We start from the raw sequence: 12,757 nt of genomic DNA on the forward strand, positions 1-12,757 counted from the left end.
CAATAATCGTTGGGGGCATTTCTGTGGCACTCTGCAATAATCATTGGGGGCATTGCTGTGGCACTCTGCAATAATCATTGGGGGCAAGGCTGTCTCACTCTGCAATAATCATTGGGGGCATTTCTGTGGCACTCTGCAATAATCATTGGGGGCATTGCTGTGGCACTCTGCAATAATCATTGGGGGCATTGCTGTGGCACTCTGCAATAATCATTGGGGGCATTGCTGTGGCACTCTGCAATAATCATTGGGGGCATTGCTGTGGCACTCTGCAATAATCATTGGGGGCATTGCTGTCTCACTCTGCAATAATCATTGGGGGCAAGGCTGTGGCACTCTGCAATAATCATTGGGGGCAAGGCTGTGGCACTCTGCAATAATCATTGGGGGCAAGGCTGTCTCACTGCAATAATCATTGGGGGCAAGGCTGTCTCACTGCAATAATCATTGGGGGCAAGGCTGTCTCACTGCAATAATCATTGGGGGCAAGGCTGTCTCACTCTGCAATAATCATTGGGGGCAAGGCTGTCTCACTCTGCAATAATCATTGGGGGCAAGGCTGTGGCACTCTGCAATAATCATTGGGGGCATTTCTGTGGCACTCTGCAATAATCATTGGGGGCATTGCTGTGGCACTCTGCAATAATCATTGGGGGCAAGGCTGTGGCACTCTGCAATAATCATTGGGGGCATTTCTGTGGCACTCTGCAATAATCATTGGGGGCATTGCTGTGGCACTCTGCAATAATCATTGGGGGCATTGCTGTGGCACTCTGCAATAATCATTGGGGGCAAGGCTGTGGCACTCTGCAATAATCATTGGGGGCAAGGCTGTGGCACTCTGCAATAATCATTGGGGGCATTGCTGTGGCACTCTGCAATAATCATTGGGGGCATTGCTGTGGCACTCTGCAATAATCATTGGGGGCATTGCTGTGGCACTCTGCAATAATCATTGGGGGCATTGCTGTCTCACTCTGCAATAATCATTGGGGGCATTGCTGTCTCACTCTGCAATAATCATTGGGGGCAAGGCTGTGGCACTCTGCAATAATCATTGGGGGCATTTCTGTGGCACTCTGCAATAATCATTGGGGGCATTGCTGTGGCACTCTGCAATAATCATTGGGGGCATTGCTGTGGCACTCTGCAATAATCATTGGGGGCATTGCTGTGGCACTCTGCAATAATCATTGGGGGCATTTCTGTGGCACTCTGCAATAATCATTGGGGGCATTGCTGTGGCACTCTGCAATAATCATTGGGGGCATTGCTGTGGCACTCTGCAATAATCATTGGGGGCAAGGCTGTGGCACTCTGCAATAATCATTGGGGGCAAGGCTGTGGCACTCTGCAATAATCATTGGGGGCATTGCTGTGGCACTCTGCAATAATCATTGGGGGCATTGCTGTGGCACTCTGCAATAATAATTGGGGGCATTGCTGTGGCACTCTGCAATAATCATTGGGGGCAAGGCTGTCTCACTCTGCAATAATCATTGGGGGCATTGCTGTCTCACTCTGCAATAATCATTGGGGGCAAGGCTGTGGCACTCTGCAATAATCATTGGGGGCATTTCTGTGGCACTCTGCAATAATCATTGGGGGCATTGCTGTGGCACTCTACAATAATCATTGGGGGCATTGCTGTGGCACTCTGCAATAATCATTGGGGGCATTGCTGTGGCACTCTGCAATAATCATTGGGGGCATTGCTGTCTCACTCTGCAATAATCATTGGGGGCAAGGCTGTGGCACTCTGCAATAATCATTGGGGGCAAGGCTGTGGCACTCTGCAATAATCATTGGGGGCATGGCTGTGGCACTCTGCAATAATCATTGGGGGCATTGCTGTGGCACTCTGCAATAATCATTGGGGGCATTGCTGTGGCACTCTGCAATAATCATTGGGGGCATTGCTGTCTCACTCTGCAATAATCATTGGGGGCAAGGCTGTGGCACTCTGCAATAATCATTGGGGGCAAGGCTGTGGCACTCTGCAATAATCATTGGGGGCATTGCTGTGGCACTCTGCAATAATCATTGGGGGCATTGCTGTGGCACTCTGCAATAATCATTGGGGGCATTGCTGTGGCACTCTGCAATAATCATTGGGGGCAAACCTGTATCCTGTCTGTATCCTCTGATCGCCACCACCTGTATCCTGTCTTTACTAGTAATGGCAGCGATCATTAGAGGGACTGCGACATTGCGGTGGACGAATCTGACACTAAATTACACTTTGTATATTGACCCCCCAAAATAATACCTAGCCACCCCTTTGCCACCCCTGTTTTAAAAGTCTAGCTCCGCCACTGTGCATGGAGTTGCTGCCATGTGATTGGCTGATTAGAAATTAGTGTTACCAAGCAATGAAACGGGTGTACCTAATATTAAAGGTGTTTTTTTTTTTTTTTACTTTTTGCAGTCTTTATGCAATCAGGTTGCATAAAAAAATGACAATCATTTTTTGTGTTCTGTCCTAGTGTTTACCTGTATTAAGCCGCCCTCTTCTGGCACCACGCTGGAGGGCAGGACCACTACCCTCACGTAGAGCGCATCAGTCCGTGTCTCCAGCAATCTTGACGCACTCCCTCTTCATTACTCAACCATGCCCCCTGAGTAAGCCTTTAATGCTGGGGGCATTCATGACACAGAATTTAAAGAGCAAAAGTTATTTCCTTTCAGAGACTGTCTCTGATTGAAACGTCAGATATGAAGGAAGTGGGAGAAGTCGCTGTAACGGATAAACTGGAACCCTGACTGGGTACCTCTGTTGACGGATGCTCCTAGTGCTTCCTGAGGGCTCCAAGCACACCACCAGACACCATATCCACCTCAGACCCCACGAACCGCCGCAGCTTGGTTGGGGTCTCACCGTCTCCTACCCACCTTGGACCTACGACAAGGCTTCAGGTTCCAGTGGGTGAACCTCTTTCCCCAGAGAGTGCAGCAGGAACAGGAACAAGCTCTTACAAGAGCTTAGTGATTATTCAAGGGAGTATGAAGAGCATAGCAATCCCTTGTAGCAGATTCCCCCAATAAGAGACAGGACTCTAGATGGAGGGTGAAATAGAACTCAAACTGTTTATTCAAACACATGCACAAAGAGATATAAACTGTGGGACAATCTCTCCTCCCCTTAGCAGCCAAAACCACATACACATATACATCCCATAATAAGTTTATCTTAAGGCAGACAGAAACAATAGAACAATGGAATACAGGCACTTACCAATAACAAACCCCACCCCATCTCACTATCTAGCAAGGGTCTATGAGACACTCCTGCAATATTCTAGCAATCTGAAAAGTCAAACCATTCATCTTCATACATTTCCTGAGAGATATTGCTGACAAATATTATTGTCCCATCTGAAGCCATCCAAACCATTCTCTCAGCGTCCCCCCGAGCATCTGTCCCCCACTCCCAGTGGCGGCAAACACAGTCACAACTTTAAATTATTTAAAATTTAAGCTTGAGCTATTTTGCTCTGTAAGCAGGCTTTTTACAACCGAAATCAAGCAGAGGCTGGAAAACAAATGAAAAATGAACCAAGAGTTCCCCCTGCTGGCTGCATATTAAAATACTAAATATTTAGTTTTGTAATCATAATGCAGAATGTTTGGAGTTTCTGCTACCCTTTTATTGGTTAGATTAAGTTTTTAAATATACATGATTTTGGCATCGCATCTACATCAGAGATGACCAGCATGCCCATCCAAGGGTTCTTCTTTAGGCTTTATACCACTAAAGCAGAAAAATATGCACTGAATTTGCTATACATCGCCTTTAATTTCCTCTGGAATCCTTTGAACTCTTCATAGGGAGCCTGACACAATCATCTGGATTTCTATTGGCTGCAGACTCCAGCAGAGATATCTACCCCATTGCACTCTCTTGCTGGTTGGTGCTGAGCCAGAGTAGGGCAATGGTACTGGTAATATGCACTAGACCAGGGGTCTTCAAACTATGGCCCTCCAGTTGTTCAGAAACTACAATTCCAATCATGCCTTGTCATGTCTGAATGTCAGAGTTTTACAATGCCTCATGGGATGTGTAGTTCCGCAACAGCTGGAGGGCCAGAGTTTGAGGATCCCTGCATTAGACAATAGGGAAAGGACTTTTTTCTCTTGCTCCTAAATACCTTTTTGTTCTCTTTCAGCAATATTCCCATAAAAAAGTTAGTATTCACTGATGAATCCTCATTCAAGCCTCCACCAAAACCTCCCCGAATCTACTTACCGCTGGAGTCAGAAAAGGTAGGGGCACCTATGGACTCTTCACCCAAACTTCCAGCAAAGGTGAGTAGTGTCACTGACACCATGATTTATTAAAGTGATTGTAAAATCAATTTTTTTTTTTTTGTATAAAAATAACAAACCTATTATACTTCCCTTCTGTGTGAAGTGATTTTGCACAGGGCAGCCCAGATCCTCCTCTTCTGGGGTCTCTCTTTGTTGCTCCTGGCCCCTCCCTCCTGCGAGTGCCCCCACAGGAAGCATTTTGCTATGGGGGCACCCGAGCCAAGCTGCAACTCCGTGTGTTAAACATTGAGCTGTAGTTCGGCCCCATGCCCTCTCTCTCCTGATTGGCTAACTGACAGCAGGAGCCAATGGCACTGCTGCTGTCACCCCAAATTTACTTTAAACAATGTGGCATCCTTTTGTTCCAAACTCATTACCCAGTCCATATCAGTATAGCTATTCAGCATGATAATTTTCCCCATTCAGATCTCATGTCTTTTCTAAGTGATCCTTTCATTTTTTTTGAGCAGTGTGTGTGTGTGTGTATGTATGTATGTATGTGTATGTGTATATATATATATATATATATATATATATATATATATATATATATATATATATACACACAGTGCCTTGCGAAAGTATTCGGCCCCCTTGAACTTTGCGACCTTTTGCCACATTTCCGGCTTCAAACATAAAGATATAAAACTGTAATTTTTTTTGTGAAGAATCAACAACAAGTGGGACACAATTGTGAAGTGGAACGAAATTTATTGGATATTTCAAACTTTGTTAACAAATAAAAAAAGCTGAAAAATTGGGCATGCAAAATTATTCAGCCCCTTTACTTTCAGTGCAGCAAACTCTCTCCAGAAGTTCAGTGAGGATCTCTGAATGATCCAATGTTGACCTAAATGACTAATGATGATAAATAGAATCCACCTGTGTGTAATCAGAGGTCCGTTTAAAGCGCAGAGAGCATCATGAAGAACAAGGAACACACCAGGCAGGTCCGAGATACTGTTGTGGAGAAGTTTAAAGCCGGATTTGGATACAAAAAGATTTCCCAAGCTTTAAACATCCCAAGGAGCACTGTGCAAGCGATAATATTGAAATGGAAGGAGTATCAGACCACTGCAAATCTACGAAGACCTGGCCGTCCATCTAAACTTTCAGCTCATACAAGGAGAAGACTGATCAGAGATGCAGCCAAGAGGCCCATGATCACTCTGGATGAACTGCAGAGATCTACAGCTGAGGTGGGAGACTCTGTCCATAGGACAACAATCACTCGTATACTGCACAAATCTGGCCTTTATGGAAGAGTGGCAAGAAGAAAGCCATTTCTTAAAGATATCCATAAAAAGTGTTGTTTAAAGTTTGCCACAAGTCACCTGGGAGACACCAAACATGTGGAAGAAGGTGCTCTGGTCAGATGAAACCAAAATCTAACTTTTTGGCAACAATGCAAAACGTTATGTTTGGCGTAAAAGCAACACAGCTCATCACCCTGAACACACCATCCCCACTGTCAAACATGGTGGTGGCAGCATTATGGTTTGGGCCTGCTTTTCTTCAGCAGGGACAGGGAAGATGGTTAAAATTGATGGGAAGATGGATGGAGCCAAATACAGGACCATTCTTGAAGAAAACCTGATGGAGTCTGCAAAAGACCTGAGACTGGGACAGAGATTTGTCTTCCAACAAGACAATGATCCAAAACATAAAGCAAAATCTACAATGGAATGGTTCACAAATAAACATATCCAGGTGTTAGAATGGCCAAGTCAAAGTCCAGACCTGAATCCAATCGAGAATCTGTGGAAAGAACTGAAAACTGCTGTTCACAAACACTCTCCATCCAACCTCACTGAGCTCGAGCTGTTTTGCAAGGAGGAATGGGCAAAAGTTTCAGTCTCTCGATGTGCAAAACTGATAGAGACTTACCCCAAGCGACTTACAGCTGTAATCGCAGCAAAAGGTGGCACTACAAAGTATTAACTTAAGGGGGCTGAATAATTTTGCACGCCCAATTTTTCAATTTTTTATTTGTTAAAAAAGTTTGAAATATCCAATAAATTTCGTTCCACTTCATGATTGTGTCCCACTTGTTGATTCTTCACAAAAAATTACAGTTTTATATCTTTGTTTGAAGCCTGAAATGTGGCAAAAGTTCAAGGGGGCCGAATACTTTCGAAAAGCACTGTATGTATACACACAGTATCTAACAAAAGTGAGTACATCCCTCACATTTCTGTAAATATTTTATTATATCTTTTCATGTGACAACACTGAAGAAATGACACTTTGCTACAATGTAAAGTAGTGAGTGTACAGCTTGTATAACAGTGTAAATTTGCTGTCCCCTCAAAACAACTCAACACACAGCCATTAATGTCTAAACCGCTGAGAGTAGGTAAGTATAAGCATCTTATTAACAGCTTAGGGTCTACACTATATTACCAAAAGTATTGGGACACCTGCCTTTACACGCACATGAACTTTAATGGAATCCCAGTCTTAGTCCGTAGGGTTCAATATTGAGTTGGCCCACCCTTTGCAGCTATAACAGCTTCAACTCTTCTGGGAAGGCTGTCCATGAGGTTTAGGAGTGTCTATGGGGATGTTTGACCATTCTTCCAAAAGCGAATTAGTGAGGTCAGGCACTGATGGATGGAGAGAAGGCCTGGCTCGCAGTTTCTACTCTAATTCATCCCAAAGGTGTTCTATCAGGTTGAGGTCAGGACTCTGTGCAGAGTTCCTCCATCCTAAACTCGTTTATCCATATTTTTATGGACTTTGTTTTTGTGCACTGGTCCAAATCATTTGGTGGAGGGGGGATTATGGTGTGGGGGTATTTTTCATGGGGTTGGGCTTGGCCCCTTAGTTCCAGTGAAGGGAACTCTTAAAGCGTCAGCATACCAAGATATTTTGGACATTCTCCCAACTTTGTAGGGAACAGTTTGGGGATGGTCCCTTCCTGTTCTAACCTGACTGCACATCAGTGCACAAACAAGGCCCATAAAGATATGGCTGAGCGAGTTTGGGGTGGAGGAACCTGACTGGCCTACACAGAGTCCTGACCTCAACCTGACAGAACACCTTTGGGATGAATTGGAACAGAGACTGCAAGCCAGGCCGCCTTGTCCAGCATCCGTGCCTGACCTCAAAAATGCACTTCTGGAAGAATGGTCAAACATTCCCATAGACACACTCCTAAACCTTGTGGACAGCCTTCCCAGAAGAGTTGAAGCTGTTATAGCTGCAAAGGGTGGGGCAACTCAATATTGAACCCTACGGACTAAGACTGGGATGCCATTAAAGTTCATGTGCGTGTACAAGCAGGCATCCTAATACTTTTGGTAATATAGTGTATTTTAAGTTTAAATTCCTAAACTACTGTTCTGGAGTGAGAGGGCAACATAAAGCTCACAAAGACCTGTCTGGGCTAGAAGAATGACTGTGAAAGTACAGACACTTCTCCTTCTCCCTGTACTTAAGGTCAGCTGTGTATGCATTTATATCCATTGATGAGTCACAAGCCGTCCTTTTTAATGTCTTTGTTCTGTTTCAGTCTGTAAAGCGCATTTTTTCTGAGGAGGGTAACACCCAGGCCGCTTCGGAGCCCCAGAAACTTCACAGGTAAGCTTAATGCACGTGATGGGGATACAGCCGGGAATACTTCCTCTACTTGACCATCGTTAACCCATACACCACAAGCATAACTAAAAATTCTGGGTTCAGAAAGGAAACTGACACTGGGGAAGTATGGATTCTGCCATTCCTTTACTTCTGAAAATGCTAGTTCCTAGGCTGTCAGTATGATCCAGTGGCTTCAATACTAGAGAAAACTACCATGGAACAAGTATGCAGATTGGATTCAGTTTTGTTTTCTTGCTCTGCATGCTCCTTTCTAATCCGCGCTTGGAATAATAATGCTGAAAACTATTATTTCCAGAAAGGCTTTGACAATCCATTCCTTTAAAGCAGGGATATGCAAACTGTGGCCCTCCAGATGTTGCAGAACCACAAGTCCCATGAGGCATCGCAAGACTCTGACAGCCACAAGCATGACATCCAGAGGCAGAGGCATGATGGGACTTGTAGTTTTGCAACAGCTGGAGGGCCACAGTTTGCATTTCCCTGCTTTAAAGCATAGGTCCAACGAAAAGAGGAAGTTCCGCTTTAAGCATTCCTCCCCCCTCCTATGCTACATGTGGCATGCCATATTTTGAGGGGGGGGAGAGAGAGAGTGAGTGGGTACCTAGTATTGACCGGTATCTGCTCCCACTTCCCTTTGGGCTGCCTAGGTGACTCAAATGGAAGTTTTCCTCTCCCAATCCCTCCCTGCAATCTTCTAGGACACATCACAGGTCCCAGAAGAATTCCCAACCATTCAGGAGGCGCAGCGTGACTCATGCATGGGCAGTGCACACCCGGCTGTGAAGCCGCAAGCTGCCACAGCCGGGTGCCCACACTTGTATTGCCGGGGAGAGGCCAGGGAGAGACACAAGGGTTCGGGCAGCTGGATCCTGGGACAGGTGAGTGTGTATTAAAAGTCAGCAGATACACTTTTTGTAGCTACTGACTTTTAATAAACACAAAAACGACTGGAGCTCCACTTTGAGTACAGCTCTCTATTTAATAAAACCCAGGTCATTTCTCTTGTGACTAATTCAATAAAAAAAATACACAGAGTTTCCCTACAGAGTTATCTGCACTGGGGAAACATCATTGCTGACACTGGTATGGGCTGTCAGGGATGGCGCCATTATGTCACAGGCTGTTGGGTGCTCCTCCTTTTTTTTTTTTTGGCAACATCTGCTTGTAAAATAGGAGTAATGACAGTGCTAATGCCAAGCACAGTGGTTGGCTGTATGCTAGGACCTACAGCCAGGGAATGTGCCTGTTTGCCCTGATTTTTAGTCTAGCCATACATGGGGAAAATGTATTTTCTGCAACCACGGGTTGCAGGAAAGAAATTCACTTGATGTCACCATCAACACACAAAGTGTTGATGCAGGAAACCCTCCTGCTGGGCCATTGTCTTCTCCCAGTGGAGGGGGAGGGGGAGCCGTCCCCGCTAAGAGAAGACACTGAGTATTGCTAGTGGTTATAGCAGCCGCTAGTGATAATTGCAGGTAAAATCCAGCACGCTGGTTGTACCCAAGTTGATTGATCGATCAACTTGAGACATTCAGCCTGTCCATACACAGTTCGAATCTCGGCCGGTTCCTGGCAAAGACCATTATTTTGCCAAGATGTTTAAAGTTGTTGTAAAGGCAGAAGGTTTTTTTATCCTAATGCATTCTATGCCTTAAGATGATAAAACCTTTTGTGTGCAGCAGCCCCCCTAATACATACCTGAGCCCATCTTTATCCAGCGATATTGCAAGAACGTCTCAGCTGCCTGGGACTCCTCTCCTCATTTGCTAGGACAGCAGCGCGGCGTGATTGGCTCCTGCTGTCAATCAAAATCCGTTAGCCAATCAGGAGAGAGAAGGGGGTGGGGCCAGGTTGGAGCTCCATGTCTGAATGAACACCAGAAGCTGTGATGCGGCTGGGGTGCCCCTATAGCAATCTGCTTGCTGTGGGGGCACTCAACAGGAGGGAGGGGCCAGGAGCAGAAGATGGACCCGAGAAGAAAAGAATCTGGGCTGCTCTGTGCAAAACCAACTGCACAGAGGAGGTAAGTATAATACCTGTTATTTAAATATATATATATATATATATATATATATATATATATATATATATATATATATATATATATATATATATATATATATACTTTGCAATTATTTAAAATGTTGTGAGAAGAAAGATAATGAGTGGGGCTAAGAGGGTAATTAGTGTAAAGTGGTTTTAAAGTGCTTCTAAAGGCTCAATGTTTATACCTTCTTGCATTCTATGCAATAAGGTAAAAAACCTTCAGGCTGCAGCTTTCTCCTCCCAGCCCACCCTTATACTTACCTGAGCCCCCATCACAGCAAGTGAGCCAATGAGGAGAGAGCAGAGGCAGGGCCAAGCCATGCTCCATCTGTGAATGGGCACATAGAGTGTAGCTCGGAAGCAGGCCTGCTCAAGTACCCCCATAGCAAAAGGCTTGCAATTGGGGGGAACTCAGCAGAGGGGAGAAACCAAGACCGCCACCGGGGAATCCCAACAAAACGGGATAAAAGCTGCTCTGTACAAAACCATTGCATGTTATACATTTCCTTTTAGAATCATTTTTAATTTCACTATAGATGATGGTGGTTGGTTGGTTTTTGAATACATGTAGCCGTGGGCAGTTCAATGTTCCTGGGCAGTTCAGTGTGCCTTGTTTCTATAATTTTACTGCCACTCAGATATTGGCTTACTGATTGACAATTATGAATGTGATCGATAATACAGAAAACCGAGAGAAGAGGTTACACAGCAAAGGCTTCAGTATCTCACTGTGAACCTGTGAGGTCTTCTCTGTATTCTGGTTGCACAGGGTTAGAGTAATCGGATTGATGCATATTTAGTACATTTTCTAGCATTCGCACAGTTGATCTGTTTAATAGCATTAGTTGCTCATTAATTGTTTCTGGGCCTTGCTCTGTAATATTACAAATATATTTATTTTTACAGAAAACATGTCCTCAGCCTGGATGACTTCTCCTGTATCTCGGTGCTGGGAAGGGGGCACTTCGGGAAGGTACATTTATGTAAACCAATCATGTAAAGCAGGATATTTTTGCATGTAGTCTTGTGATACGTGTACTTCCATTGTTTTCATATTTATTTACATAGTTCTAAATTTACTCCACACGTCAGGAAAAGTTTTTGAATTTATCTTTTTAAAATGTTTTTTTAAGGTCCTGTTGGCTGAATATAAGGAAACTGGTAAGCTGTACGCAATCAAAGCACTGAAAAAGCGCGATATCGTGAGCCGAGACGAGTTTGAAAGGTTCAAGTTCTATTCCATTCTATTATAAGAAGGGGGGGGCATATGTTTTGGCTGTTTTATAATGAAATCAAATCTATATAATCTAACATTTGTCTAATATGTATGTGACTGTGATTAAAACCCAAACCACAATAATAAATGGGATTTTTTAGGTGTGAACATTTACAACACAAATAATATGTATTACATAAAAGCACTTTTATTACATACAGTTGAATTTACAACTCAGACATTGTTAAAGCCAATGACTATTGAATAGTCATAATACATTTGTACTAGGGATCGACTGATTATCAGCAAAGCCGATTTATCGAGGGCCGATATGCACTTTCCACCATATATTGGAATCGGCCACCAAGGTGGGCAATATTACCGATATTTCGGAAAGTGCTGTACCGGAGTGATGTCTGCAGCTAGAGGGATCACCCCGGTACCGGCGTCCATAGCTGACGATCGGCTGTCTTGTAATGACAACCGATGCGGCTGAGAAGTCGCTTGACTGTCATTACAAGGAGCTGGAGGGGACGTCCCCCCCCCCCCCCTCCCGCCGCCTTCCGCGGCTCGCCCGGGTCTCCCGTCCCACCGGGAGAACCGGGCAACCAGCCTGCATGGCCGCCAAAGACCTGATCAAACCTGCATTCAGCTCTGATTGGGTCTCCATGCAAAAACCCGGAAGTGATGTCATGACATCACTTCCCGGGTACTGGCGCCAGATTCAAAAAAATTACAGCATTCAAAACAGCCAAACTTGGCGTTTTGAATGCTTTTAAGTGCAGAGGAGGTGTTTGGGGTCTTTTAGACCCCCAGGATCCCTCCACAAGAGTACCTGTCAAGTAAAAAAAAAAAATTAAAAAAAATGTTTTTTTAAACGTACGACAATATCGACACATATCGACCGATACGCGATGGCCAAAATATCGGTATCTGCAATGAAAAAACGATATTGGTCGATCCTTAAGTTGTACTTAAAAGCAAATGCATGTAGTGTGTTATATCAAAGTTTTATCTGTCATAATTCCTGTTCATAAACGATCATCATTAGCGGTTTAAAAATATATATATATACATATAATAACAATACTTTTATATCGAATATGTGTGTCTTGGCAATTAATGTACGCTTGATGCACAAATAACTCAGTTGCGATAATAAGTGCACTTTTGGATATTAATATAGGCCAAGCGCAATCAATCCAGTTGTGCTCAAAAGCACAGTTCTCAGCGCTTTTGTATAAGGTAATGGAGCGTGCTCAGCAGTACCCAGTAATACAGACACATGGGCTGCTATCACATTGGATGCTCGATAGAATGTCCTGCTTAAGGCCTCGCGCTCCGTTTTTTTTTTTATTTATGGGACAACAAAAGGGACAACAGCAGGAATTGATGGCTATCCAACATCAGCCAATCAGTTCCAAATGTACAGTCACATGACACAAATTACTCACATAGAATCAGCCAATGACACACCTGTATACATTCAAATATACAATAGAAAGGGGGAGTACATGATCGTGAAACGGCAAAAGAGCGTGCACAGCTTCCTGCCTAATACTACACAATGAAACCAGCATG

The 12,757-nt window shown here is 44.1% G+C and overlaps 1 protein-coding gene across 2 annotated transcripts in view; it reads left to right on the top strand.

Annotated features, from left to right (window-relative positions):
• PKN3 (protein kinase N3) overlaps positions 1-12,757 on the top strand; it is a 129,933-nt gene that overhangs the window by 92,170 nt on the left and 25,006 nt on the right. For both annotated transcript variants that reach the window (XM_082263794.1, XM_082263795.1), the window contains exons 11-14: positions 4,167-4,305; positions 7,823-7,890; positions 10,867-10,933; positions 11,094-11,185. In XM_082263794.1, coding sequence (XP_082119920.1) covers positions 4,167-4,305; positions 7,823-7,890; positions 10,867-10,933; positions 11,094-11,185 — 366 coding nt within the window. The remainder of the gene's footprint in view (positions 1-4,166; positions 4,306-7,822; positions 7,891-10,866; positions 10,934-11,093; positions 11,186-12,757) is intronic.

The sequence above is a fragment of the Pelophylax lessonae genome (genome assembly GCF_965119305.1).
Source record: "Pelophylax lessonae genome assembly, chromosome: 7".
In the NCBI taxonomy this organism is placed as follows: Eukaryota; Metazoa; Chordata; class Amphibia; order Anura; family Ranidae; genus Pelophylax; species Pelophylax lessonae.